Source organism: Cervus elaphus, chromosome X (genome assembly GCF_910594005.1).
Source record: "Cervus elaphus chromosome X, mCerEla1.1, whole genome shotgun sequence".
Classification (NCBI taxonomy): domain Eukaryota; kingdom Metazoa; phylum Chordata; class Mammalia; order Artiodactyla; family Cervidae; genus Cervus; species Cervus elaphus.
Window position 1 is genome coordinate 34554695 of NC_057848.1, and position 27428 is coordinate 34582122.

General features: G+C 38.9%; 2 protein-coding genes, 1 long non-coding RNA gene and 1 pseudogene across 11 annotated transcripts in view; 3 read left to right on the plus strand and 1 right to left on the minus strand.

Moving 5' to 3' along the window:
* The window catches only part of DCX (doublecortin), a 378912-nt gene that overhangs the window by 221972 nt on the left and 129512 nt on the right, over positions 1 to 27428 (minus strand). The window lies entirely within an intron of this gene.
* On the plus strand, positions 1960 to 2409 carry LOC122689145 (annotated as a pseudogene).
* LOC122689147 lies at positions 9610 to 10733 on the plus strand. Its single transcript, XR_006339729.1, has 3 exons — positions 9610 to 9806; positions 9964 to 10062; positions 10660 to 10733. It is a non-coding gene; the product is annotated as an uncharacterized LOC122689147 (long non-coding RNA).
* Positions 16947 to 17384, plus strand: SERTM2 (serine rich and transmembrane domain containing 2). Its single transcript, XM_043895334.1, has one exon. It carries the CDS (start codon positions 16947 to 16949, stop codon positions 17217 to 17219), a length of 273 nt encoding a protein of 90 aa, XP_043751269.1. The 3' UTR covers positions 17220 to 17384.

The following is a 27428-nucleotide window of genomic DNA, read 5'->3' on the forward strand; positions in this document are numbered from 1 at the left end:
AATTGCATAAACCTGTTTTTTGTTTTGTTTCTTTCTGGCCATGCCACACAGCTTGCGGGATCTTAGTTCCCCATCCAGGGATTGAACCTGGACCCTTGGCAGTGAAAGTGCCAAGTTCTGAGCACTGGACCACCAGGGAACTCCCTATAAACCTGTTTTGATTTATGTTTGAGCTCTCGCTTTGCTATTTACCTCATTTCGTCTGGAAGTACCATACATATTGCTGTGATGGCATTCAGTTGATTTAGTAATAAAAGCCCATTTTATAGGATACTGAAATATTAGAACAATGAACTTCAATATAGTCCCTTCTTAAGCAGAATTTTATTTTTCAGCTTTGTTAAGATGTAAATAACATATACCTTTCATGTATCACAGGCTTGGCATAGTGAAGGGGCTTGAGTAACTCAAAGAAGCTATGCCATGCAGGGCCACCCATGATGTGCCAACAGGTCATAGTGAAGAGTTCTGAGGAGGCTTTACAAATAACTGATGAAAGAAGAGAAGTGAAAAGCAAGGGAGAAAAGTAAAGATATACCCAACTGAATGCAGAGCTCCAAGGAATAGCAATGAGATATAAGAAGGCCTTCTTAAGTGAACAATGCAAAGACATAGAGGAAATTAATAAAATGGGAAAGACTAGAGATCTCTTCAAGAAAACCAGAGATAACAAAGGAATATTTCATGTAAGGATGGGTACAATAAAGGACAGAAATGGTAAGGACCAAACAGAAGCAGAGGAGATTAAGAAGTTTCAAGAATACACAGAAGAACTATACAAAAAAGGTCTTAATGACTTGGATAACCATGATGGTGTAGTCAGTCACATAGAGCCAGATATCTTGGAAAGTGAGGTCAAGTGGGTCTTAGGAAGCATTACTAAGGACAAAGCTAGTGGAGGTGATGGAATTCCAGCTGAGCTATTTCAAATCCTAAAAGATGATGCTGTTAAAGTGCTGCACTCAATATGTCAGCAAATTTGGAAAACTCAGCAGTGGCCACAGGAGGAAAAGGTCAGTTTTCATTCCAATCCCAAACAAGGGCAATGCCACAGAATGTTCAAACTACTGTACAATCATGCTCGTTTCACATGATAGCAAAGTAATTCTCAAAATCCTTCAAGCTAGTCTTAACAGTATGTGAACCAATAACTTCCAGATGTATAAGGTGGATTTAGAAGGGCCAGAGGAACCAGAGACCAAATTACCAACATTTGTTGGATCTTGGAGAAAGTAAGGGAATTCCAGAAAAACATCTACTTCTGCTTAATTGACAATGCTAAAGCCTTTATGTGAATCACAACAAACTGTGGAAAATTCTTAAAGAGATAGGATTACCGAACCCCTTACCTGTCTCCTGAGAAAATTGTATGTGGGTCAAGAAATAACAGTTAGAACCTGACATGGAACAACTGGTTCAAAATTGGGAAAGGAGTATGACAAGGCTGTATATTGCCACCCTGCTTATTTAACTTATATGCAGAGTACATCATGGGAAAAGCCAGACTGGATGAATCACAAGCAGAAATCAAGATTCCTGGGAGAAATATCGACAAGCTCAGATATGCAGATGATACCACTCTCATGGCAGGAAGTGAAGAGGAACTAAAGAGATGCTTGATGAAAGTGAAAAAGGAGAGTGAAAAAGCTGGCCTAGCAGTCAGACAAGTGTGGAGACACTTCTGGAAGTAATATCGTGATGGCTGGCAAATGAGAACTCCAAATTCAGTTCAGAATTGTTTTGGTTGGTGATGGTGTTACTGGAAAAACTACATTCATGAAATGTCATCTGACTGGTGAATTAGAGAAGTATGTAGCTACCTTGGGTGTTGAGGGCCATCCTCTTGTGTTCCATACCAACAGAGGACCAATTAAGTTCAATGTATGGGATACAGCTGGTCAGGAGAAATTTGGTGGACTGAGAGATGGTTATTATATACAAGCTTGGTGTGCCATTATAATGTTTGATGTAACATCGAGGGTTACTTACAAGAATGTGCCTAACTGGCATAGAGATCTGGTACGAGTGTGTGAGAACATCCTGATTGTGTTGTGTGGCGACAAAGTGGATATTAAGGACAGAAAGGTTAAGGCAAAGTCAATTGTCTTCCACCGAAAGAAGAATCTTCAGTACTATGATATTTCTGCCAAAAGTAACTACAACTTTGAAAAGCCCTTCCTCTGGCTTGCTAGAAAACTGATTGGAGACCCTAACCTGGAGTTTGTCACCATGCCTGCTCTTGCCCTGCCAAAGTGGTCATGGACCCAGCCTTGGCAGCACAGTACAAGCAAGATTTAGAGGTTGCTCAGACAACTGCTCTCCCGGATGAAGATGATGACCTGTGAGAAAGTGAAGCTGGGGCCCAGCATCAGAAGTCTAGTTTTATAGGCAACTGTCCTGTGATGTCAGTGGTACAGCGTGTTTGCTACTTTATTACATAGCTGAACAGAACATGTACTTAATCTTTGGATGCTGAAGGAGATGGATGGGCTTTGGAGTGAATGTGGCAGTTTAAAAAAATACCTTCATTTTTTGGACCTGCATATTTAGGTGTTTTGGAACACAGTTGTTTCCTCCTTGAGTTTCAAATATAAGACTGCTATAGTCACATGACAATATTGAGAGGTGGAATCTTGTTTGTTACTGTCATTCCCACTCCTTTTCATTTAGAATCAGAATAAAATTACATTTCAAATATCTAAAAAAAAAAAAAAAAAAAGCTGGCTGAAAACTCGACATTCAAAGAACTGAGACCATAACATCCAGTCCCATTTCTTCATGGCAAATAGATGGGGAAAAAATGGAAGCAGGGACAGATTTTCTTTTATTGGGCTTTTCTTGGACTGCAAGAAGATCAAAACACTCAATCCTAAAGGAAATCAACCCTGAATGTTCATTGGAAGGATTGATGCTGATACTCCAATACTTTGGCCACAATGCAAAGAGTCTACTCATTGGAAAAAAAAAAAAACCCTGATGCTGGGAAAGATTAAGGGCAGGAGAAGGGGGGCAACAGAGGATGAGACAGTTAGATAGCAGCACCATTTGAGCAAACTCCAGGAGACAATGGAGGGTAGGGAAGCCTGGTGTGCAACAGTCCATGAGGTTGCAAAGAGTTAGACATGATTTAGCAACTGAACAACAACAAACTGATATATAACATGTGAAGTTTAAGGTGTACAATGTGAAATACGTGTGTGTGTGTGTGTTAGTCTCTCAGTTGTGTCTGACTCTTTGTGACTCCATGGACTGTAGCCTGCCAGGCTCTTCTGTCCATGGAATTCTCCAGGCAAGAATACAGGAGCGGGTAGCAATTTTCTACTCCAGGGGATCTCCCAGGGATAGAACCCAGGTCTCCTGCATTGTAGGCAGATTCTTTACCATCTGAGCCACCAGGGAAACCCCAATGTATGTATATGTATATATATGTATGTATAAGCACCAATATATCATTGAAAAACAAAGATCATGACATCTACTCCTATTACTTCATGGCAAATAGATGGGGGAAAACTGGAAACAGTCTCAGATTTCATTTTCCTGGGCTCCAAAATCAATGCAGATGGTGACTGCTGCCATGAAATTAAAAGATGCTTGCTCCTTGGAAGCAAAGCTATGACAAACCTAGACAGTGTGTTAAAAAGCAGAGACATTACTTTGCTGACAAAGGTCTGTATAGTCAAAGTTTTGGTTTTTCCAGTAGTCGTGTATGGCTGTGGTAGCTGGACCCTAAACAAGGCTGAGTGCTGAAGAATTGGTGCTTTCAAACTGTGGTTTTGGAGAAGACTCTTGAGAGTCCCTTGGACTGCAAGGAGATCAAACCAGTCAATCCTAAAGGAAATCAACCCTGAATATTCATTGGAAGGACTGGTGCTGAAGCTGAAGCTCCAACACTTTGGCCATGATGCAAGGAGCCAACTCATTGGAAAAGATCCTGATGCTGGGAAAGATTGAGGGCAAGAGGAGGAGTCAACAGAGGATGAGATGGTTGGGTGGCATCACTGACTCCAAGGACATGAGTTTGAGCAAACTCAGGGAGATAGTGAATACAGGGAAGCCTGGCATGCTGTAGTTCATGGGGTCACAAAGAGTTGGACATGACTTAGCAACTGAACAACAACAGCCATATAAGTTTATAAATAAATATATATATATGTATTTCATATATATATATATTTATGTATATATATGTTTAAGGTGTACCATGAGAGTATGATGTGAAATATATGACTTAGCAACTGAACAACAACAGCCATATAAGTTTATAAATAAATATATATATGTATTTCATATATATATATATTTATGTATATATATGTTTAAGGTGCACCATGAGAGTATGATGTGAGATATATGACTTAGCAACTGAACAACAATGGCCATATGTTTATAAATAAATATATATATATGAAATATATATATATATATATATATATATATATATATGTTTAAGGTGTACCATGAGAGTATGATGTGAAATATACATGCGTGGCAGACTTTAAGGTGAGTGTTTCCTGGGGTAGCTGCTACATGGCTAACCTAGCTTTCCAAACCATGGGGAAAATAAAAATCCACCAAATAATCAATTGAAAACATTGACAGATTTAATCTGTACTGAGTAAACTCATTTGGCCAAGGTCATCAATGTGAGTGGTGAAGATAGGAGCAGTACTTGGACCAATCACCATATGTAGTCCAAGTCAGAGAGTACTATTATCACACTATAAATCTATAACAAGAAGGTAAGAAATTACATTATCACAGTGCTAGAGCTTGGCGGAGGAGCCTGGTAGGCTGCGGTCCATGGGGTCGCTAAGAGTCGGACGCGACTGAGGGACTTCACTTTCACTTTTCACTTTCATGCATTGGAGAAGGAAATGGCAACCCACTCCAGTGTTCTTGCCTGGAGAATCCCAGGGACGGGGAGCCTGGTGGGCTGCCGTCTATGGGGTCGCACAGAGTCGGACACGACTGAAGCGACTTAGCAGCAGCAGAGCTTAGCTACTGAGGCTGCTGAGGCTGGGGGTGGGGGGATCCTTCTTGTAAAAAAAGAAATAAGCAAACTCTGAATTTGAGTAGTGTGAGCTAGGTTTTATTGGGTTAAAGGGTTATTTTTAAAAGGGAGAATTAGAATTCTAAGCATGACAATCCAACATTATCAATTCACTTTCTTATTTTTAAGGTCTTGCAAGCCCTTCTAGAACTGACATTTTTACCCCCAAGGAAATCAGAAGTGAGCCAGAATGAGCTGCTGATTTGCAGAAAGTAAGAAGTGGATCTTAGATAGACACAGCTTTAGTATCAGGGCAGAAGTATGATACAGCAGTTAGGAGCATAGGTTTAGACTCAGCCACACCTGGGTTAAGATTTTAAGCTCCATCACTTCCTAGTTGTGTGATCTTGATCAAAGTATTTAACCTCTGTAAAATTCAGTTTTCCCTTCTGTAGTTTCTAAAGTGAACTAAGCTCTGTCAAGCTTTGGTGCCTCTGGATAGGCAACTCCCTCTGCCTTGAATACCACTCGCCTCCTCTAACCCTGACCAATTCTTACTCATCCTTCAGATCTCTAATCCATATTGCCACTTCCAGGAAGTCGCAATTCCCTAGAGTTAGGTAATGCTCTCCTGTATCTCCTCCCCAAGGATCCTAATACAACTTCAAACATAAGAAATGTATGATAATTGGTGGTTTTAAAAAATTTGTTTCTTACACACATTAGGAGCCAGCAAACAAGGGCCTGTGGGCTAAATCTGACCCATGACCTCTTTTTAGCTCCCAAGAATGGTTCTGCATTTTTATAGAATTGATTTAAAAAGAGAATATGCAACAGAGATCTTAAGTGTCCCTCAAATCCTAAAATATTTACTATCTGGCCCTTTACGGAAAAAGGTCAGCATTTGCTGACCCCTGCCATAGATCATAAACAATTTGAGGGTAAGGACTATTTTTCATTTCATAGTATGTCCTGTTCTTAGCACAATGCCTCACACATAGGCACTCAGATATTCACTGAATGAAGGAATGAATTAACGTTTATAACCAGCATTTTTTAAAGTATAATTAATGATAGAATCAAAACACAACTTTATTTTGTCTCCCAATGTCCAATAAAATATACTCCTTTGGTATAAAATTTCTCTGACCTTGGATGGAAACTTGGACAAGGCCTATGACTTTTCTGTTCATTCCTTCAAGAATAAACAGTCCTAAAATCACTCAAAGTCACAAAACACAGTCTTGATTCAGTAATCAGGACATATTCAGTCCAAGATATTAATCAAATTCTTCAAGTTTTACTCAGAAGTAAGGTCTGCCCTCCCAACCCACACTGAGGCCTATAGGTGTTGACCATCTGCCTTTGGAGAAGAGGGGGATGATAGCTTTTCTTCTTTCTCTCCCCACTTGCCAGCTCTGATTTGGACCCTCACCAAGGTGGAAGCAGGAAGAGGGACAAGAGGTAAAGGGATTGGTCATTTCTTCCTTGGGAAATGGCTTCCCACTCTCTGGGTCTCTGGATCTTTTTTGGGTTCTTTAAATGTCCTCATGACTGAGGATCACTCAGAGATACTATTTGGGAGACCTGGGTTCATAATTCATATCCAGGTTGGTAGTTTACAGCTCTTTCCTCCACCCCTAGGAATCCAATAGTTATCTCCAGCCTTTTTTTTTTTTTTTTTCTTTTGCTGGGGTCTCTACATCTAGGTGGTTCTATTGGACTGTTTCCAGTGTGACCCCACATTTGTTCTCCCTATCTCTAGCATGGCACCCTTTTGATTGATTCCCAGGAAATCCTCAAACATCCCTTGCCTGATAAATTCTGGGAATGCTGGCCAGTCCCAACACAGTCAACCCTATCCTCTTGCCAATGACCACGTTCGCTTTCTTGGGATGTGCAGCTCCAATTCTCTGCCTCTACTGCAGTGAACAAATATCGAGCTCTTTGAGTGGTCTGGAGAAATCCCTCTCCCTACTGTTGAGGTGAAGGAGGTAATACCTCCACCATTAAAGCATTCCTGTAGAAGGTGGAGTGGAGTCTTAGCCTGCCAATAGATCTCTTCAGAGACGTGTTTTCACAAGTTTTTCCCTCACTCTCCTCCACAATGAGCCTTCTTTTTATTTCTTGGACTCTGTGCTGGAACATTTCCTTTGTAAATTCTATATATCATGATCTGGCTTTGGAATTCCCATCTGTTGTAGGGCATCTATGTCTTTCTGGAAATTTAAATTTTAATATCGTGCTACATAAGTCTTTTTTTTCCTAATTAGGTAGGAAACATTAGACTATCTCTAATGATATCTCCAGCTATATTCAAGTAACCTCATTTTTTTGACGTGTAAAAAATTGAGATGGCAACATTAACATTTATTGAGCACCTACCATGTAGTTTTAGAGATGTTTTCTTTTCTAACACTAATGAAGAGAGTTTTTCCCAAACTAAGAAATTAATTGACTATCTCAAGGTAACCCAGAAAATATAGATTAAAGGTGAGGCTGAAACCTAGGTCTATCTGACTTCAAAATCCATCATCGTTTCATTACAACATGATCTTCAAACTTTTTCACCAAATTATTCCAAATGGCAGAATAGAATGAACATACATCCCTGGAGAAGTCTGGCTAGCCCAATGAAGCACCACTGCAAGTGCAATATTTCTCTGAAGTCTCATGCTTGATAAAAAAAAAAAGTGTATACAACATTTGCATTTTATTCCACAATATGGTTTCATTGTCATATAAATTATCTTGAAAATTATCACTCAAATTGCCTATGTTCTCCCTATCTGAAATTTCAAGTAAAATTGATCCTCTCGAAAAATGCATCATGTTTACCCTGTAGTTTCATAAATCTTGAGTATACTACTCCAGTTTTCCATATTCCAGTTTTCCTACTCCACAAGGCATTAGACTATGCTGCTGATTTCAAGGAGAGTCTCAACCCATTGTAACTGCTAGAATGAGGGAAATGAAAAGATAAAGGATGCAAAACTTGTTAAAGAGAATTTGGGGAAAAGGAAAAAGCACTGCAGTAATTTCTTAAAAATTGGTATAATACATAATTATGCTATTATTATTATGAAATTGAAAGTGTTAGTTGCTCAGTCTTGTCCATCTCTTTGCAACCCCATGGTCTGTAACCTGCCAGACTCCTATGTCCATGGAATTTTTCAGGGACGAACACTGGAGAAGGTAGCCATTCGCTTCACCAGGGGATCTTCCAGACCTGGGGATTGAACCTGGGTCTCCTGCATTGCAGGCAGATTCTTTACTGTCTGAACCACCAAGGAAGTCCCCATTATTATTATATACTATTATTATTATTAATTCCATAATAGAAATTGTTGATGACCATGAGTTTTTGGATGAACAAGGCACTAATGTCACTATAATATTGCAAAAGTGACATGGAAAAATTGGAATTGGAAAATTTTGGAATATTTGAAATATTGGAAAATATTGGAAAAGGACATTCAGCTGTTCTTAACCTGGAGGCAATGGAGCACAGAAATTATATGCCTATTTCTAAAAAAGTGGACAGTCCATAGCTTTCATTAAGTTCTCACAGCAGTCGAAGACCCACCAAAGGTTCAGAACTACTGCTACAGAGAAAAGAGCAGAGACTTTGGGATAGCACTCCTTGTTTTCAAATACTGGCTCCAGGCTTATGAAACTATGTGATATACTTCATCTCTAAGCCTTAGTTTTCTTATTTGTAAAATGAGAATAATAATATTCAAACTACAGAGTTATTGCAAGGATTAAATGAAATTCTCTACATTAAATGCTTGACATGGGGTAAGCACTCAAGAAATGTTAATCTCCTTCCTCTTGCCACAATATATAAAACATGTGCATGCGTGCTAAGTGGCTTCAGTCATGTCCGACTCTGTGCAACCCTATCGACTGTAGCTTGCTAGGCTTCTCTGTCCATGGGATTCTTGAGGCAAGAATACTGGAGTGGGTTGCCATGCCCTCTTCCAAGGGATCTTCCTAACCCAGGGATCGAACCCATATCTCTTATGTCTCCGGCATTGGCAGGCTGTTTCTTTATCAGTAGTGCCACCTGGGAAGTCCCATATTAAACACAGTAATGGCATTTAAACTACAGTTGGATGAATCACTTATAATGGCACATGTACCCAGGATAAATATGCCTTATTTAAAGATATTCTACTTAAAGCTTAGACCCCCCCCCCCACCAATTAGAAACTCAGACCTAGATTCCAAGACTGATGTTAAATCTCCACAAAAACTTCAAAATAAAAGAATTCAGTTGGTGCCTAAAAAAAAGTTTCCCAAACCTGGGGAAATACATATGCACACATACTGTTTATGAAGATGGAACTATTTAAATATCACTACATCCTGGCATGTTTGGTTTCAATTCTACACATATTAATTACTGTAAAATCTAAGATGAAAAAAGTCTTGAATTGAGCAGGAGATCTGATTTCCTTAAATGTCCTATGAAGAGGCTTTTACAAAAACAGGGAGTCTTTGCTAATCCTACAGATTCATGAAGAAACCTCGAAGGGGTTAAAGTGGAAGGCTTAGACAAACTTTGCTTCTGAGCTTCTTCATCTCCTCCCTCTCAGGCTCCCAGCCGCTAAGGCAAAGCAGAGCTGATTCACTACCTTTCCCGCACTCTCTAAACTGTTGCCTGCGAAAGAGGAACTGGGGACTTAACTATTCAGGCTGCTTCCATTCAGGTGTTCCGGAAGGATGGTATATACACATCCAAAGGGACAATTCTCTTGGCTGTTCGGGGTTTACAAGGAGCAGGCATCTGAAACTGCGCTCTGAAGCTGTAAGTGGCAACCAGCGTTTCAACTCACTAATAGAGGGTGCTTTTCTCTTTTGCGCTGGGAAGATCTGACTCTTCAGGAGGATGAAAGAGAAAGCGTATTTTGCATGAACATAGTCCTGTTTCTCTGGCAAAACAAGGCTTTCTTTCTATTTTCCAGATATTCCAGAGATGTTCCTGAACAACTTGCCCGTCGGTGTAAGCTTCAAAAGGGATCCTTAAAAGGCCAGCCCCATTCATCCCACGAGCCACGAGAAAGGTAAGACTTGGAAATATGGTGATGTTATTTATGGTGAAAATGCGGTTATTTATCCGCAGGTGTGACAAATCGGCACTGTCTGCCGCGAAAGATACAGCAGCTCTCACTTGAAACGCTTATTACTTAATGGCTTCAACCATTGAAGACGCGCTTGCGGCTGGAATTGTTTTTTCACAGGCTCCTGTGGAACTAGATTCTCTAACAGTTCCCACCCCGCGTAGCTTCTCTCCCCAACACCGGGCAGGTAAATGTGAACAGAACGCGTTAACTCTTGAAAGCTATTGCAAGAGCCAAAACTCTCTTCTGAGTTGTTTCACTGATCATTTTCCTGAGCTATGTGGTGAGATTTCAGCTCTGAAATTCTATAAGCAGGTGTCATTTGGAAAAATATAGAATTGCCAATTTAGAACTATCACATTAAAGAAAAGCAAAAGGAACTATGGGGAGCTCCTTGAGGACCAAAACAGGGATCAGGTTACACTTATCTCTATATCCCCAGCACTTCATAGGGGGCCTGGTACTTGGTTTGCACTCAAAGGTTTGCTGAATATGTCAGTCTGAATACATACAGAACTTTGCTTCTCTTATTCACCCTAGGAATCCCTCTCCATGTTGATGGATGAGCAAAGCTTCACATTCCCTTCTCATTTTAAGGAGCAAAATTCATGGTCTAGGTATGTATGTTATTTTGCTTTTGTGAGGTTATATATACTGTGCTGATGTTGAACATAATCGAAGACTTGGCATTTCAATGTTCATACCAAAATCATGAGTTTTTTTGCCAAGAGTTTTATTTACCAAATTAATGACAAAACATACAATTAGAAAATCAGAGGTGCATTCACATTACTTGTAGGTGTTTTGATTTACATTGGAAGTAAACCAGATGTCCAGGCTAATGTTGGACATTGGCCAGTTATTAAGTTAATTGCTTTTCATTTTCCCTTCCCCCAATCTCCCTTCCCACTTTCCTTTCTTCCTCTCTTTCCCAATGTTTTCCTCCTACCCTATCTTCATCTGTGCCTCTTAACCACTTATTTCCTCCCACTTCTTATCGGCATTTCCCACACCCCTCATCATCTTCTCACATTTTTCCTTCCTTCTTCCCCCCTTTCCTCCATCTCCCTTCCTTTCTTTTCCTAATGCCTTTCCCATTTTCCTATCCCTCACTCTCCTTATCCCTCATCAGCTTTCCATTACTTTTACAAAGACTAGAGACTGATTTTCATTTTATTAGCTTTCTAGAAAAGAAATGTAGGATACTATAATCTTACAAAGGTCTTTCCACAATAACCAGATTTTTTAGAATTAATAGAATTTTGGCTTCTTTTGAAATTGCATGGTTGTTTTCCTTTCCAAATGGTCCAGACCTTTTAATAGAGCAATCACATTGTCTGTGCAACTCATCAATTAGTTAACTAAGAGAGCTATGGCGATCCTATGTGGAAAGCTTTTATGAGAAGTTGTCACAGATATAGGAACAGATTAAGAAAGAGGACCCCCTTCACCCATATCTAACTTTTCATCTACTCATTTCAAAATCCTTCAGATTTAAGAAATTGAACTGTAGACCTCTCTGAATTGAACAGGATGTTTGGTGTTCTGCAGACACAGAGGTTTTAAGAAATATATGGTTAGTTTTAAAAACCCTCAAATGAAATGTTTAAAGAAGTTGACAAACTGTATATGAGAGTGTTGTTATTTACAGCTTCTTCAAGCTTCATAGAATTCTAATAAATATTTAATAAATAGTTAGACCTTAAGGAAAATTCAGTGTTGATTGTGTTAGAGGCAGTATTATTAATTGTTAATGAAAAGCATCTATAGACACAACTGAACTGTCTAAAACTTCAGGCCATGAACCCATTCCACGTAGTTTTCCTTTAAAATCATGGAACTGAAATAATTCAAGAGCAAAGTTTCTAACAAAGTAATTATTCATTTTTTTTTTTGTCTGTGGCACACAGCTTGCAGGATCTTAGTTCCCTGTCCAGGGATTGAACCCAGCTCCACAGCAGTGAAAGTGCCAAGTCCTAACCACTAGACTGCCAGGGAATTCCCCAAAAGTGACTATTCCTTAATTCTAGGTTATACTCAGAAATTTAAGTCTTCTTTGCACCGTAAGAGATAGAAGAGTTGGGGAGGGAAATAAAAAGGGAGTTTCAGGCACTTCCCAGCCTTTATTATCTATTGAAACAGAGATAACACCGTGCTTCTCTCCAGATTGTCAGTGTTAAGTGCATTTCTTCAGTCATATCCATGCATTTATTCAGTAATTATTGAGCAGCTATTGTAAGCATGGTTATATAAGGGATCACGTGCGTGCATGTATGCTCAGTCATGTCTGACTCTTTGTGACCCCATGGACTGCAGCCTGCCAGGCTCCTCTGTCCATGGAATTTTCCAGGCAAGAATACTGGAGTGGGTTGCTATTTTCTCCTCCAGGGGACCTTTCTGACCCAGGGATTGAACCTGTGTCTCCTGCATTGGCAGGCAGATTCTTTTGCCACTGAGCCACCTGGGAAGTTAATGGAAGGTTGAAAAAGATCCTCAAGGAGTTTATAAATTACAACTTGGGAAAAAACTCAGAAAATAGATACTTACAGTATTAGGTGAATGTAACTTCTCTAGGAGGTATGATAGAGAGCCTGTGGAAATTAGGATTTGATAAGAAATCAGGGTCAGTTTCATGAGCTGAACTATGAAGAATGGTACCATTTCCCCAAGCAGAGATATACAAAGATAGAAGGAACAGATCGAACAAAAAACATGAAGGCAGGGAAATAGGTGTCAATGAGCATTACAGCTTGATTGGAAAGTAGGGTAGTGGAAGGAATTAAAGTCAGCCAGGACCAGAACATGGACAGCCTTGAATGCCAAGCTAAGGAGAATGGAATAAAGTTAAAAGGTAATATGTGGGCTACCAAATATTTATTCCTTTTTCATTCTATAAGAATAGTTATAAATAAATCATATAGTGATGCAATGTAGAGTAAAAGGCACAAAACAAAGAAGACATATAGCTTGACACTTTTTTTATATAAAGTTCAAAACAAAAGTAAAAAACATAATGTTTAGGCATGGGGTGTGTGTGTAAATAAAAGCAAGGTAATGGTTAACAAAATTCAGAATATTGAATTTGATAGGGAGGAGCATAGGTAGGCATCACGTAAATTATTATTCTCAATCTTACAGTCGGTAGGTTCTCGTTCACAGGTGTTTGCTCATGGGTGTTACTAAGTAAACAAGTAAAAGATAACCTGGAGGCACCCATGACAACACTGTGCCTAACCAGGGAGTCTGACTTATCCAAATATGTGTACTTGGAGGTCCATGGGAGACTAAAAAGACAGTATACTACTATTGAGACTTTTCCCACTTGGACGGCACTAACAGTGAGTGTTGATTTTCCTACTAGTTGTGTTCTGGAGGCCAGGTGAAAAAAGTATGCCTCCATGTAGGCTGCTGGGGACTGTCACAGTCCTGACTCTCAGGCACTCCATTCTATTTGTAGAGAGGTGCTTCTCAGCCCTGGCCACATATCAAAACCACCTGTGGACCTTTAAGCACTACGGCTGTTTGCCCCCTCCCCCCCCCACGCACAAACCCACTGCATCAGATCCTCTAACGGAAGGCCCCAGATAGACATATTTTCAAAAAGTTTAGTAAGTGATCCTAAGGGCAGCAGGGACTGGAAACCATTCCTTGCAGAGTGTACTTGGAAACTCTGAATGGGTAGCTTGTCACAAATATAGATTTCAGGGTCCTATCCAGAGAGACTCTGATCTAGAAAGCAAGGGGAAAGGCCTAGAAATCTGCATTTGTAAGACAAATCTTCCAGGTGATTTTCATGAAGGAACTTCCTTCAGAAACACTGCCCCAAAGGTTCCAAAATCCTAGGGCCTCAGGGGAATCACTCTGTGTATTCGTTTCCTAGAGCTGCCATAAACAAAGTACTACAAACTAGGTGGCTTAAAACAGAAATTTATTCTCTTAGGTCTGAAGGCTAGAAGTCTGAAATCAAGGCATCAACAGGGCCATGCTCCCTCTGCACTCTGTAGAGTAAAATTCTTCCCTGATTCTTCTGGTTTCTGGTGTTTACTGGCAATCCTTGGCCCTCCCTGGTTTGTAGGTGCATCACTCCAGTCTCTGCCTCTGTCATCCCCCTGTATATCTCTGCCTTCTTATGAGGACACCAGTCATATTGGATTTAGGGCCAACCTAGTGACCTCACTTTAACTTGACTACATCTGCAAGGACCCCCCTCTTTTTTTTTTTTTTTTTTTTTTACAAATAAGGTCACATTTGCAGGTACTAGGTGTTAGGACTTCAACATGACTTTTTTGGGGACACAATTCCATATGTGGCACTCTTTTAAATAGTTTTTAAAAGTAGGGTCCCCAAACAACCAACAGAACAGTTTAGCTTTGTTCTTTAGCTGGGATATCTAGATAGAAAAACTGATAGTTAACTCTCAAAGCTTGATATGCAAAGCATCACCTGAAAATCTTGTGCTTAGAATACATATTCCTGGGCCTTGATCCAAAATATTAGAACTCAATAGGCCTGGCGAAGGGCCTAGGAGTCTACATTTTAAGTAACGTAGGAGGTTCATCATGCATTACATTCTTGACAAAAACTGAGTTTAGGAGAATAAGAAAGGTCGAGAATCCAGTGGTCTGGGGAGAAAGAGCTCCCAAGAACAGACCTTGAAATCTGCATTTGTAACAAGCTACTCAGATGAACCACTGCCTTTGGGGCTGGTGTTTTTAAGGAACAAAAGGATACCTATGTGATTACCTTTTCCACTTGTTAGTGAATCAGAAATCAAAATAGATGTACCTTTAAGTATTGCAAAAAATGCTTCCTAGACTATAGCTCCAAAGACAGTAGAAAGATACCCTGTCCCTTTGCTCTTATTTCTGTGAACCAGGTGGTTCTGTACAGGCGATAGAGGCCATAGGTAGGTAGGCTAAGAATCATGCAGATTACTGAAAGTACAGTACCATGAGCTAGTAAATATAAACTTTAAGCTGAAGTGCTCCCAGGCTGGGGGAAAATTCAAGATTATAGGAAGAGTAATGTGATTTTTGGAGCTATTTCTATTAACTCTCCTTGGGCATGTTAACAAGCGACAGAACTGGGCTACCTTGTCAGCTCTCTGCCACTATTGCACATGGAAGATTAACAGGTGATGGTAGTCTATGTTTTGTGTTTTTTTTTTAGTCACCTATATTCAAAATTCATGTTGGGAAAAACAAGCTAAATCATTTTGGAAGCCTTCAACAGCAAATAGTTGACCCTATTTACACACTGGAATGTTTTTGCCAATAAAGACAACATTCCATCTTTACCAATAATGAAAGATGAAGTTACTTGCTCAGAACAAACACACCCTTTCAATTACTTCTGATCTACAAATACTGGGGGGCAGGGGTGTATTCTTACCACACAGTCCTAAATGGGAGATACAGAACACAAAAACAAAATTGGGGGAAGCCTGAATTCCTGAAAATTCCATAATTTGTTAAAGTGACCCATGGCACTGGAACCTGGGGTTTGAAAAAATAAATCCTTAGATTTAGATCTTCATTTCAGTGCTAGCTTTCTCAGTTAAACTAGAGCAGTGGTTTTCAGTCCTGGCTGTACTTTAGAGTCATTTGAGGAACTTTTTAACAATACCAGTGCTTGGACCCCCCACCTAAGACCAATAAAATCTGATTCTCTAGAGTGGTGAGCAGGCCCTACTGTGGAGATTATGATTCAGAAAGTCTAGATTGGGGCCCAGGGTCTATATTTTAATAAGTACTTCAGGTAAATTTTATAACCAGTTAGTTTAGAAAACACTGTCCTAATCTAGCCAAGTTATTAGCTGCTGTCCTCTGATTGGAATTTTTCTTTAACCTTGTAACAGGTATACCACTTAGAAAAAAAAGCATTCAAAATGATAAAAACTCAGGATACCATTTTAAAACTAAATTTCATATCTAAAACCATTTTGCAATATATCAGTTAATTTTTATTTCAAAAGAAATCACCATCTCTCTTTCTTAGATACTTGAATCTTTTATTTTTGTTTTTTATTTTCAGGAAAATAAATCTGTTGAGGAATTTGAAGAGTCAAGTCTTCTAAACCTAGACCTACTGCTGTCAGCATCTCTGAGACCTCCTCCATCTGAGAATTACCAGGTCTGACAACACTTTCCCTCCAGCCTACAGTGAGGGATTTCAACAAAGCTGTAGAAAAGTTACATTCTCTAGACTTCCAACCCTCAAGCTGTGGCAATCGGGAAGAAACCTTACAAGCTCCATACTTAAGGGGGATTCAGAAAGACAAGAAGGGCAAAAACTCAGATATGCTGAGCTGGAAATATACAAAAGCTTTTAGAAAATCTCCCCACAGAAGAATCCAATTAAATTCACGTAATTAATACACACATTAGATAAGCTGTAGATAAAATAGAATGCTTTCTCTCTCCACCAAAAGATAGAAAAAGTCTGATTTAATAATCAGACATGTTTGTCCTCATACCAGTATTATAAAGCAGTTTTGCCATATTTATTTTAATCAGTATAGGAGTAGGACTGTGGAAAATAAAATATTTTATTTATATTTTAAGAAAGTAGTTAAGAAGTTCTGATAAAAAAAACTATTTGGGAGAGGGATGCTGTGCTGGAAAATAGAGATGGTGTGGCAACTGCCAAATTAGAATATCATTTTCTTGCTTATGCAATACTGACTTGGCTCTGGTTGTGATTGCTTTGATTATGTATGAGATTGTTAGAACACCTCCAGCATATTCAGAGACAGTCTAAGTGACTGTGGAATGCCTCGAGGGCAATAGAAATCAACTAGAAATAGGTACTAACTCAAGTCTTGAGTGATGACGGAGGTGCATTTCAAGAACCATGGAAATCTCACTGGACGGGCCCATTTCCCCACCCTGGCAACAGAGGTTGACACTACTTCAGATAAGTATTCCAACCTGTATATGTATGTGGGCTTATTCCTGAGCCTCTTGGCCATTCTCCTCATCCTGCTCTTCACGATGCTCCTTCGACTTAAACATGTCATCTCACCCATCACCTCCGAGAGCACAGAAAGTGTTCCTCAATTCACAGATGTAGAGATGCAGAGTCGGATCCCTACTCCTTAAAGCCAGGATGAAAGTGAGCTTTACTGGATCTCAGTGAACCCTTGTATGTTGATGTGCAGGAAAGCTGACTTCATTACATGTAGCTTCCTGTGTAAGGAATCAACAAGTTGTTCATTTATCAAGTTGTTCATCCTTTCCTTGTGTTATTCTTTATCTTGACTCTGCTTGTGGGATATCTAAGAAGTTTGACTCCTTCCTTGCCAGGAATATAGGAAATGGCAGCTGCTTGGGAAGGTAGGTTTCCATGGTAGCCAAAGAGAGGCTGGGCCTTGAGCAAACCTCAGATCACAGAAATTCATATGCAGCTGTTGTTTAAAAAACAAACAAACACCACCCTGGAAACTCCAAGAACAAGAGAAATTTGCCTTTGAAAGGGTTGATTGTTCAAAGAGGTTACCCCAAGAAAGGAACAAGTTTTGATTTAGCAGTTAGACCCAAAAGAATCACCTCTGGTTACATGAACTTAACTCATGTTGGAGGTTAATGGAAGGGACCACAAACCCTTTCCTGAAAGAGCAGTGATTTTATCAACTATGGCCATCAGTTTTGTCCCAAATGAAAGAAGAGTCTTTAAAGACACTGTTTCAATTTTAAAAGAAATTTTGCAAAAGTAAGTTTCTAGTAAACAAACTCATCTAGAGAGGGAAAATGTGCATTTTATATCTGTGTTATTACTATTACTGGACTTTTAAAAACTCAGATAATGGTAGATACATTACAAAAATCTGGAACAATGAGCTTCCCTCAAGCCAAGGGAAAATTAAGTCAAAATATGCTTATGATAATGAACATTATATGATACGTGCACCTTCTTTGCCCTTTTCTCCTTCCCCATCACGCTCCAGGATTGAGTTGCACTCAAATTTAAGCTTTGTTTAAAGATGGCCTTGGCAAAGAAAACTCAACTGTACTTTAAAGCAGAAATGAAATAGTCTTGGTATTCTGTTGTTGAATGATTGTGGCTTTGGACAAAACACTCAAGCCTGCGGTGCCAGGATTTTCTTTCTGAAAAATGATCTGAGAGCTATTCAGTCATCACTAGACTCCTCTTAGATCTGAGTGTAAGAAAAATAGAGACAAAGGAGGAAAGGACTAAACAATACCCTCCAACAAATCTTTATTGAGATCAGTGTCCTCAAATGTCACATTTGTCTTTCCCAGAAAATGTTCCTCCTTTCCTGATCCCTGCCAAAAGATGAAGTGTTTCACTTTTTACCTATAAAAGAAATATATTTTGAAAAATTTCATTCTCATAAACAGCCCTAGAGTACCAGTAGTGGGAAACAATTTGATTTTTTAATAATTTACTTTCCAAAAGGGATCCAAAGGAAATGAGTACTGTTTACAAATTAGAAATTAGAAGGCTGGTCATACTCTTGCCGTCAAAGAACTAAAACACCCATGTTAATTTCTACCTGCTTTTAAAAAAAAATCAGTTCTCGCTTACACCTAAAATATGGTCATCAAATTTCCACCAGGTGCTCCCTTGGGAATTGTGACAGTGAGAGAGAAGTGGAATGGATGTTAGGTTAATGGCACCTCTACCAGACATGCTCTCGAGTTTGTTACCAATTTAGATTGGCTCCTTTACTTTGATCTAAATCTAGCATGACGGTGAAATTCCCAAGGGCTTTCTACTTTTATACACAGTCATTTGCCAATACTCTCCTCTCCAAGGGGCTACAAAGTGTGAAATCCCTACATGCAGAGCTAAACTTAGCAGCAAGCCTGCCTCTGGCACACCTGTTACAATAGCGTACCATAAGAGATGGCAGCTGCATTCTGTACCATTTGGAAGAGATGAGCAGGTAGATTAAGAATCGGATAGGGCATGCGCTTCCCCTTTTGGCACTGTCATTTCCAAAATGTAAAGTGATTCATATTATTTCATTCGGGGTTTTAAATTGTCTTTAGTCACACCCAGACCCTATGTACCCTTTAAAATGCTAGTTTTTGGCAGCCATACATGGACTTCATCAAAGGATGCCAACACACCCCAGAACTTCTTAAAGACACACATCTCTCTTCATTCCAGGCTCTGCCTTTTGTGCTCACAGTATTTGAATGCACTTTACAGTTAAGAAGTCAGTGACTGGATAAATGAAGGAACTGATTACATTTTTAGCAGCAGTGAATAGCAAGATACCCAATGCCTTGTGGCTGAATCTGATGAAGAGACAAACTGCAAATCTAGTCCCTGCCCATCTGATCTCCCCAACCCAGATTTCAGGAGTTTAAAACTGCTCCTTAATCACTGACTTGGATGAAGATTCCTAATTTATGATTAGGTTACTCACCTGGAAAACAACCACCCTCTTTCATCACAACCACCCCATGGGATCCAGATCTTCACTGAACATTAACCAAAGTACATGGCACGGATTGCACTAAAATAGCAGCATAACCCTTCACAATTTCCAGTGATAACATAAATGGAGGTGTATGTATGCAGATGTGTCATTATGGTGACACACATGGTATTTAGTCTTTGGAAAAATAAACTGAATGTTTTCATCATAGCAAACCGTCTGTAAAGAAAACAACTTTTCCATTTATATTCATTTTTATTATATCCCCCAATGTATTAATTAACATATATTACTGCTCAAAGAGGCAGCTAGAGCAATCAATGGGCATAATTTGAATTTATCCATCTATGCAAAGTGTTGACTAGGCAATTCCCTCCCTCACCCCCACTCTCCAAAAAATTGCATGTTAACCTAAATGTATATAAACAGATAGGTTATTTATATATAGATGTACTTTGTTTTAAGGTAAAAGAATGAGTCTTCACTTTTTATTACACTGAATCACATGAAATTGGCATTTATGTAAATAAAAAATGCTGAAATATCAATTTCATATAATTCAACAAAACAAAAGGACTCACTACTTGAATTCTTGAAATAGTAAACTCTCCTAATCTGTTTAACATAACCCAATTTCTAAAAATGTACTTTGCATACATTTCAGAATCACGTGTTGTATAAAACAAGGTTTATTGTAAAAGGTTTGTGTATTATGTACTAGGCAGGAAATATACAGGTAAATCAAGTAAAGACAGGTTCATTCAGCCTAACATTTCCATCTATGCCAAATCTGAAGCTTTGGACTCAGAAATGAGTTTGACCGCTACAGACCCCATCATGCTTACTAAATAGGTAAAACAGGTTCACTTAATGCAATGATGTAGTTATATTTAGTAATGCATCTTATTCACCTGCATTTGTATAAAAGAAGCACTTTTTTAAACAAATGAGTTATGTGGAAGAAAAATCAGATTTCTTTAGTTTAAAATCATTAATATTTGAAATAGGCTTATATTGTATATATGAAATATAACATTTGCATGTCATTTTTATTCCCTGCAAAATAAGTTCTGTTTGGCTTACTGATAACAAATATCTATTGTCTGAACAATATAAAGAGTATTAGTCTCTTCATCCCAATATAAACTGTAACAATTACAAATTTGTGGTATTTATAATTTTGAAGTGTCATTATTTTTTCTTATTCGCCAACCTTCCAATTTTTATCTTCTCCCCACTTGCAACCTTATTGGTGTGTTTGTTTCTTTAATAGTGAGATGTGAAAAATAGGTAATGACTATCAGCTGCCAGTGAAAGTGACCTGAGGAGAGAGTGAGATAAGGTATCTCAAGTAGCAATATCATGCAACATTCCCCACATTGTGGGATATTTTTATTGATGTATCTTCCATTTCCTACTTTGTTTCTCAGAGCAACCCTGTGAGTAATGACTGGAGGTATTATGAAGTCTGTTTTACAAAAGAGGACATTCTCACAGAGAGATTGGTGAGACATTCTTGGTTACACAGAAGCCAAGTCAAAAAAAAAAGTATACTGCTAATCTTTGGACTCCTAGTTAGTTTAATACTCACCTCAAAAAAGTGTCTTACTTTCTTACCACTGAATAGATATTCCAAAGCTATTCATTCTATTACACTCCAAGTTCTACAGAAAATTACTGAGTTCTATAAGTGATTATCTACTCCCCGTGCCCAAATTCAGAACAAAGAAACAGAATTTTGCTGTCTCATAAATCATTTTATAGCTGCAGCAACATGTATTTAACAGGCAGTAGAGAAGTTTACACAAAGTCATACCCTGCAGTTCTACTTTACATGGAAGAAGGGAAGAAGTAGAAATATGGATGGGTTATCTACCAACAATGCAAATCTTAATCCTCTGATCATTTGACTTAACGTTCACAGTCAGTGAAGGCTCTTCATACACATGACTATGATCTTTCCCTTCCTAGAAATGAGAGCATCTCCTCTTAGGAAAAATAATGTTCTTATAAAATTGTATAGTGTTTTAAGTGTACGCAGCTATTTCATTTGTGCTCTTTAATAAATGTGGTGGCATTAAAAGGGAGAGAATTACTGTGGAAGTTCCTCTAGCCATAAAGAATGAATTGTTGTACTTATAGAAAAAAAAGAGACCAAAATGTGGAACATATGTAGAGTGGGAAAAGAAAATGCACATAATAAATACAGGCGAGGAGGTTTTGAAGAATAATTTGAGTAGTTCCAGGAATTTCAGTTCGTTTTTCACATCAAATATCTATTGATTAAATCATACACACACCCAGTGGAGAATGAGAGAGACAGATTATACAGCATTCTAAGCTAGGGGATCTGAAGCTTGCAATCACAAAGTTTACAATCTGACAAAGATGATAAATATCTAAATTCATTCATCCATTCAACATTTATTCAGCACCCACTGTATGTGCTAGCAGTGAAAACAGGACACACTAAGTAGGCCCTGGTGAAAGTTGCAGCCTACTGGGATGGACATCTTGGGTCAGATAATTACGGAGAAGTATAGCGTGCTTGGATACATATGAAGTGAAGGGCATACTGCCTAGCCTGGCCTAGAGTGTCAAGGAAACTTTACTGAGATGATATCTAAGCTAAAATCTAATGGGTGAGTGATAGAGCAAACATTCCACAGAGAGAACAGCATGTGCAAAGATTCTGAGGTCAAATAAACTTGGCATGCTTGAAGAAGCACAGTGAGTGAGGAGAAGTCTCCAGAAGGCTGGAAAGGTTGATAAGGACAAGAACATGCAAGGCCTTGTGAGCAATGTTGTGGATTTTTAACTTTATTTTAAGCACAGAGAAGATGAGAATTCTGATAGCAGTGTGGAGGATGGATTGAAGAGGGGCAAGAGTGGACACAGGGAGACCAGTTAAAAGGTTATGGCAGTGATTCAGGAGAAAGATGATGATACTTTAGACTTACCACCATCCCATCGAGTGGTAGTGGGAAAGGAAATAAAGGAAAGAAATAACTTTAGATAAATATAGGTGATAAAGGGCTTCCCAGGTAGTGCTAGTGGTAAAGAATCTGCTTGCCAATGTAGGAGACATAAGAAACACGAGTTCCATCCCTGGGTCAGGAAGACCCCTGGGAGGAAGGAATGGTAACCCACTCCAGTATTTTTGCCTGGAGAATCCCATGGACGGAGAAGCCTGGCGGGCTATGGTCCATAGAGTCGCAGAGTCAGACACCACTGAAGCAACTTAGCTTGCAGGTACACATAGGAGATAAAGTTAGCATTACAGGATGACTTGGATCAGTGGAGTAAGTAAGAAGGGAGAATCTAATATGATTTACTGGATTCTGGTTTGAACAAAGGTCTAGTGGCTCTATTCATGGAGACAAAGAACACTGGAGGAAAATCAGATCGAGTGGGAGATGGATTTTGTTTTGGATATGTTTAGATTAATTTTCCTTTGAGACATCCAAGTGCAGATGTTGAACAGGTAATTGAATATGCAGGTCTGGGGCTCACAAGAGAGGCCAGGGTTGGAGACATAAATTTAAGAGGTGTTAATGGATGAGATTGCCCAGGGAGGGGTTGTAGAGTAGACTGAATAAAGAATGACTGTAATGTATTATAGAATACACCCAAGTATTTCTCCCTGTTTTTGGAGGGTCAGTCACTTGTCAATCAGGTTGGGAAAGATTAGGTTTAATGGTCCTCAAACTGAGGCAGATTGCCTGGAAATACTTAGTAGTAGGAGAAGAGTGAGTCAGAGACAAAGTCCTCTCAGGAGAGGGAAGACTCCAACCTGAGGAGACCAAATACAAACATTAAGTAAAAATGTTTAGGAGTAGTACCATAAGTAAGAGGAAAATGGGGCTAATAATTTGAAACCAGAAGCCAATGAAGCAGTGTTGGTACAGGACAAATAGGGTCCTAAGAGTTTGCAAGGGACAAGTGTGGGTTGTCAAACATAGGTATGTGATTGTATTGATCATGCTCCTGGCAGGGAACAGATGGCATTCTCATAAAGGATGAGTAAAGAAATTCCAAAGAAGGGACCATCTACTAAGTGGTGGGTAGGATTAAGGGGTTCAAAGAAACAGCAAAGCACCCATGGACTAGCAGCTGCAGGAAGCTACAACCAGTCTTAGGCTTGAAGGGGTAAGGGGAGGGAACTGTTTTTAGAATCTGGCATGTCCTGTAGTCATGAGAAAGAAATTAACAATCTATGACCTTAGCTAAATAAGCAAAACTGTAGGGGGACAGAGGATTAAATACCCCAAACACTTTCTCCTTCACCTTCATCTGCTAGTGCAGACTGAATCCACCTGGAAACGAGAGGACAAGCAAGCCAGGGGATGCAGTTTGTAGAGGCCAGCTTCCTAGAGCAAAGAGCAGCGTGGAGAAAACGTGTGAGAATGGATCTGGAGAAGGCTATATAGCACAGAAGTAAGTAGGCAAGATGGGATGGCTTAAAGATCCAACTTGAGGTTTACTGAATACTCTTTTACCATAGAAAAGATAGAACATACTACAGATTTTCAAAGGAGGTATATCATTCAGAGACCAATCAGAAAAAAACAGAACTACTCTAGCTATTTCAAATAGAGGAAATTTAATATAAGGAGTTGATAATGCATGCAATAGAAGACAAACGGGGACAGTGAGACAACCTCAAGATCAGCAGAAGCAGAAAGCTATCACCAAACCGAGGGAAACGATGGGAGGAGGTAACATTACCAGAAACCAGAAGTAGGACCCTCTTATGCAGGGGCCTGCCAGCAGGAGATGAGACCACAGTCAGGGTGGAATCTGGGACCTAAACAGAAAGGGCTCTTTGGCAGGAGCTACAACCATGGAGAAGAAAGATTTTGAGCCATTTTTGGTAGATCATGCTGTGATTGAGTAATAATATCTTTTGTGGTGAAGAGGGTAATGGAGGCATACATGCCACATATCTTTCATTATGGACCTAGATATATTTCCTTATATCATGACTGTGTAGCGTGAAGATGTAAAGTGTTAATGTAAGATTTAGTTGGGGGCAGAATTTCTCTCAGAAAGAAAACTGTCTTTATCTGGCAAAATACTCTAAGAGTGCATATTAATTGTGGAAATATAATCCTCGGGGCATAGCTAATTTGGGCTGGAAGCAAGAAAATCATGGACAAACTGTAACATAAGAAAAGAACATGTATTTGAAGGGCTCTTGGGTATGAACTACAGGTAAGAGGTAAAGAATACAAAGTAGACAGAGGACCTAGCAACATGGCAGGAGGTTAGAGGCCAAGCAGAAGAGAAAACCAGTTAAGATTCTTCCCTCAGAAGAACTTTGAAGAACAGCAATAGTTAATGTTATAGACGATCCATGTAGCCTGAACATATTGATACTTCGGTAAGGGAAGAGGTTGTGATGGTATCTTGCATGGTGATATGGAAAAGAAAAGGAATTATACACACAGAAGGCAGAATATTGTTGGTAAAAACAGGAACTTGGATCTGAAGGTAAGTAGAAACATTTGGCTTTCCTTTACCCCAAACTTTAAATACTGTAACTCATTAGATGCCTGGAGACTCACTAATTACACGTCTAAATCAAACCCTTCAAAATTTAACACCTCAAGCTAACAGAATATCCAATACTTATTCATCAGTCTAATATATTTGTAGGTGATGCTGAAATCTATCTTATTCTAACACTATTTATTCTCTAGAGTTCTGACTTGTGGATATAGAATGTTCTAGAGAATAACAGATACTGATTTCTAACTTTTGAAGAATTTCCACATTGGAAGGATGGGAAAAATTTGCTTAGTTTGAAAAGACAGAACTCAGATCAACAAATAGAATTTAAAAGGAGTAAGGTTTATAGGAAAATAACTTTGACTCACTGTGTTTCTAGTAACAGAGAGTCTCCAAAATAGAACAGCTTTTCTTGTAGAATATGGTTGAACCAGTTCAAGCAGAGGCTGATGACCATGAGATAATGATAATATTAATAATAATAATAATAGCATATTTTGAAGACATTATTCTATGTGTTAAACTCTCTAATTTTTTAAATGCATTTTTATTTAAGCTTAAAATTCTACAAAAAAAGTATAATTACTATCCTCATTTTGCCTACAAGAATATTAAAAGGTTAAATAACTTGTCTCAGGTCACACAGCTAATAAATGACACAGAAACGAGATTCTAAACCATAGCCAACTGACTCCAGAACTGATATGCGACCATTATGCTATGCAGCTGTGCTGTGCTCAATCGTGTCCAGCTCTATGACTCCATGGACTGTAGCCTGCCAGGCTCCTCTGTCCATGGAATTTTTCAGGCAAGAATACTAGAATGGGTTTCCATTTCCTCCCCTAGGGGCTCTTCCTAACCCAGGAATTAAATCTGCGTCTCTTGCATCTCCTGCACTGGCGAGCAGATTTTTTTACCACTGCACCACCTGGGAAGCCCCGCATTGTGCTTTACTGCCTACGTAATGCTATAGAAGTGTCTATATGGTACCTAGGAAGATGACCTGGGGAACTTCTAATTTTAAGATTCTATATGTGTATGTGAATAAACATGTATATACAATATATGACCTGTGTGTATATATGCATCTTCATACACATAACAAAAGAGAAAGAAACTCTTTAATCCATGGAAAAGATGAGTAAAAGATGGCCCTCTCAATAGAAAAAAATCAACATAAGTTGAAATTGATACAAACTGAGAGGTGGTTTATAAAATTTTCGTTGACAAGACATGGGAAGTGAGCAAGTCCTATGAAGTTGACAAGGTTGATAACTTGTTATGACTGGAATGTAATGAAACATCAACCACCTCAATCACAATGTAACTGTGATGATCACAATGTAATTGTGATGTTGAATTAGAAAAAAAGAGACCTACCTGGCATCTAAAAAAATGGAGACAAAGAGTTGGTCTTTGTTTATGAAGCAACAGTGCTATTTTTAGACATTACTATTTTAAGCCTACAGAAAAATGCAACAAAATGTTAGGAAAGAAATTATTTTACTTTTAAACCTATTATCAAGCTTTGATGAGTCTTAACATATTTCTTCAGATTTTTAAAGAGAAATATAACATTACAGGCAGAGTTGAAGCCCCTGTGTACTTCTCCTTGATGCTATTCCTCTTGTTCAGTAACTAAGTCATGTCTGACACTTTGTGACTCCATGAACTGCAGCAAAACAGGCTTCCCTGTCCTTCACTATCCCTTGGAGTATGCTTAAATTCATGTCCATTGAGTCAGTGATGCCATCCAACCATCTCATCCTCTGTCGTCCCCTTCTCCTCCTGCCTTAAATCTTTCCCAGCATCAGGGTCTTTTCTAATGAGTTGGCTTTTTGCATCAGGTGGCCAAAGTATTGGAGCTTCAGTTTCAACATCAGTCCTTCCAATGAATATTCAGGGTTGATTTCCTTTAGGATTGATTGGTTTAATCTCCTTGCTGTCCAAGGGACTCTCAAGAGTCTTTACAAACATCACAGTTCAAAAGTATCAATTCTTCAATGCAATGCCTTCTTTATGGTCCAACACTCACATCTGTACATGACTATTGGAAAAACCATAACTTTGAGTCTATGAACCTTTGTCTCAAAGTAATGTCTCTGCTTTTTAATATGCTGTCTAGGTTTGTCACAGCTTTTCTTCCAAGGAGCAAGCATCTTTTAATTTCATGGCTGCAGTCACCGTCCACATTGATTGTGGAGCCAAAGAAAAGAAAATCTGTCCCTGCTTCCACTTTTTCCCCATCTATTTGCCATGAAGAGATGGGGCTGGATGTTGTGATTTTAATTTTTTGAATTTTGAGTTTTAAGCCAGCTTTTTCACTCTCCTCTTTCACGTTCATCAAGAGACTCTTTAGTTCATCTTCACTTACTGCCATTAGAATGGT

What these genes read in the sequence shown, in the direction of transcription:
- SERTM2 (XM_043895334.1), top strand. Translation starts at nt 16,947, where the DNA reads ATGACGGAGGTGCATTTCAAGAACCATGGAAATCTCACTGGACGGGCC.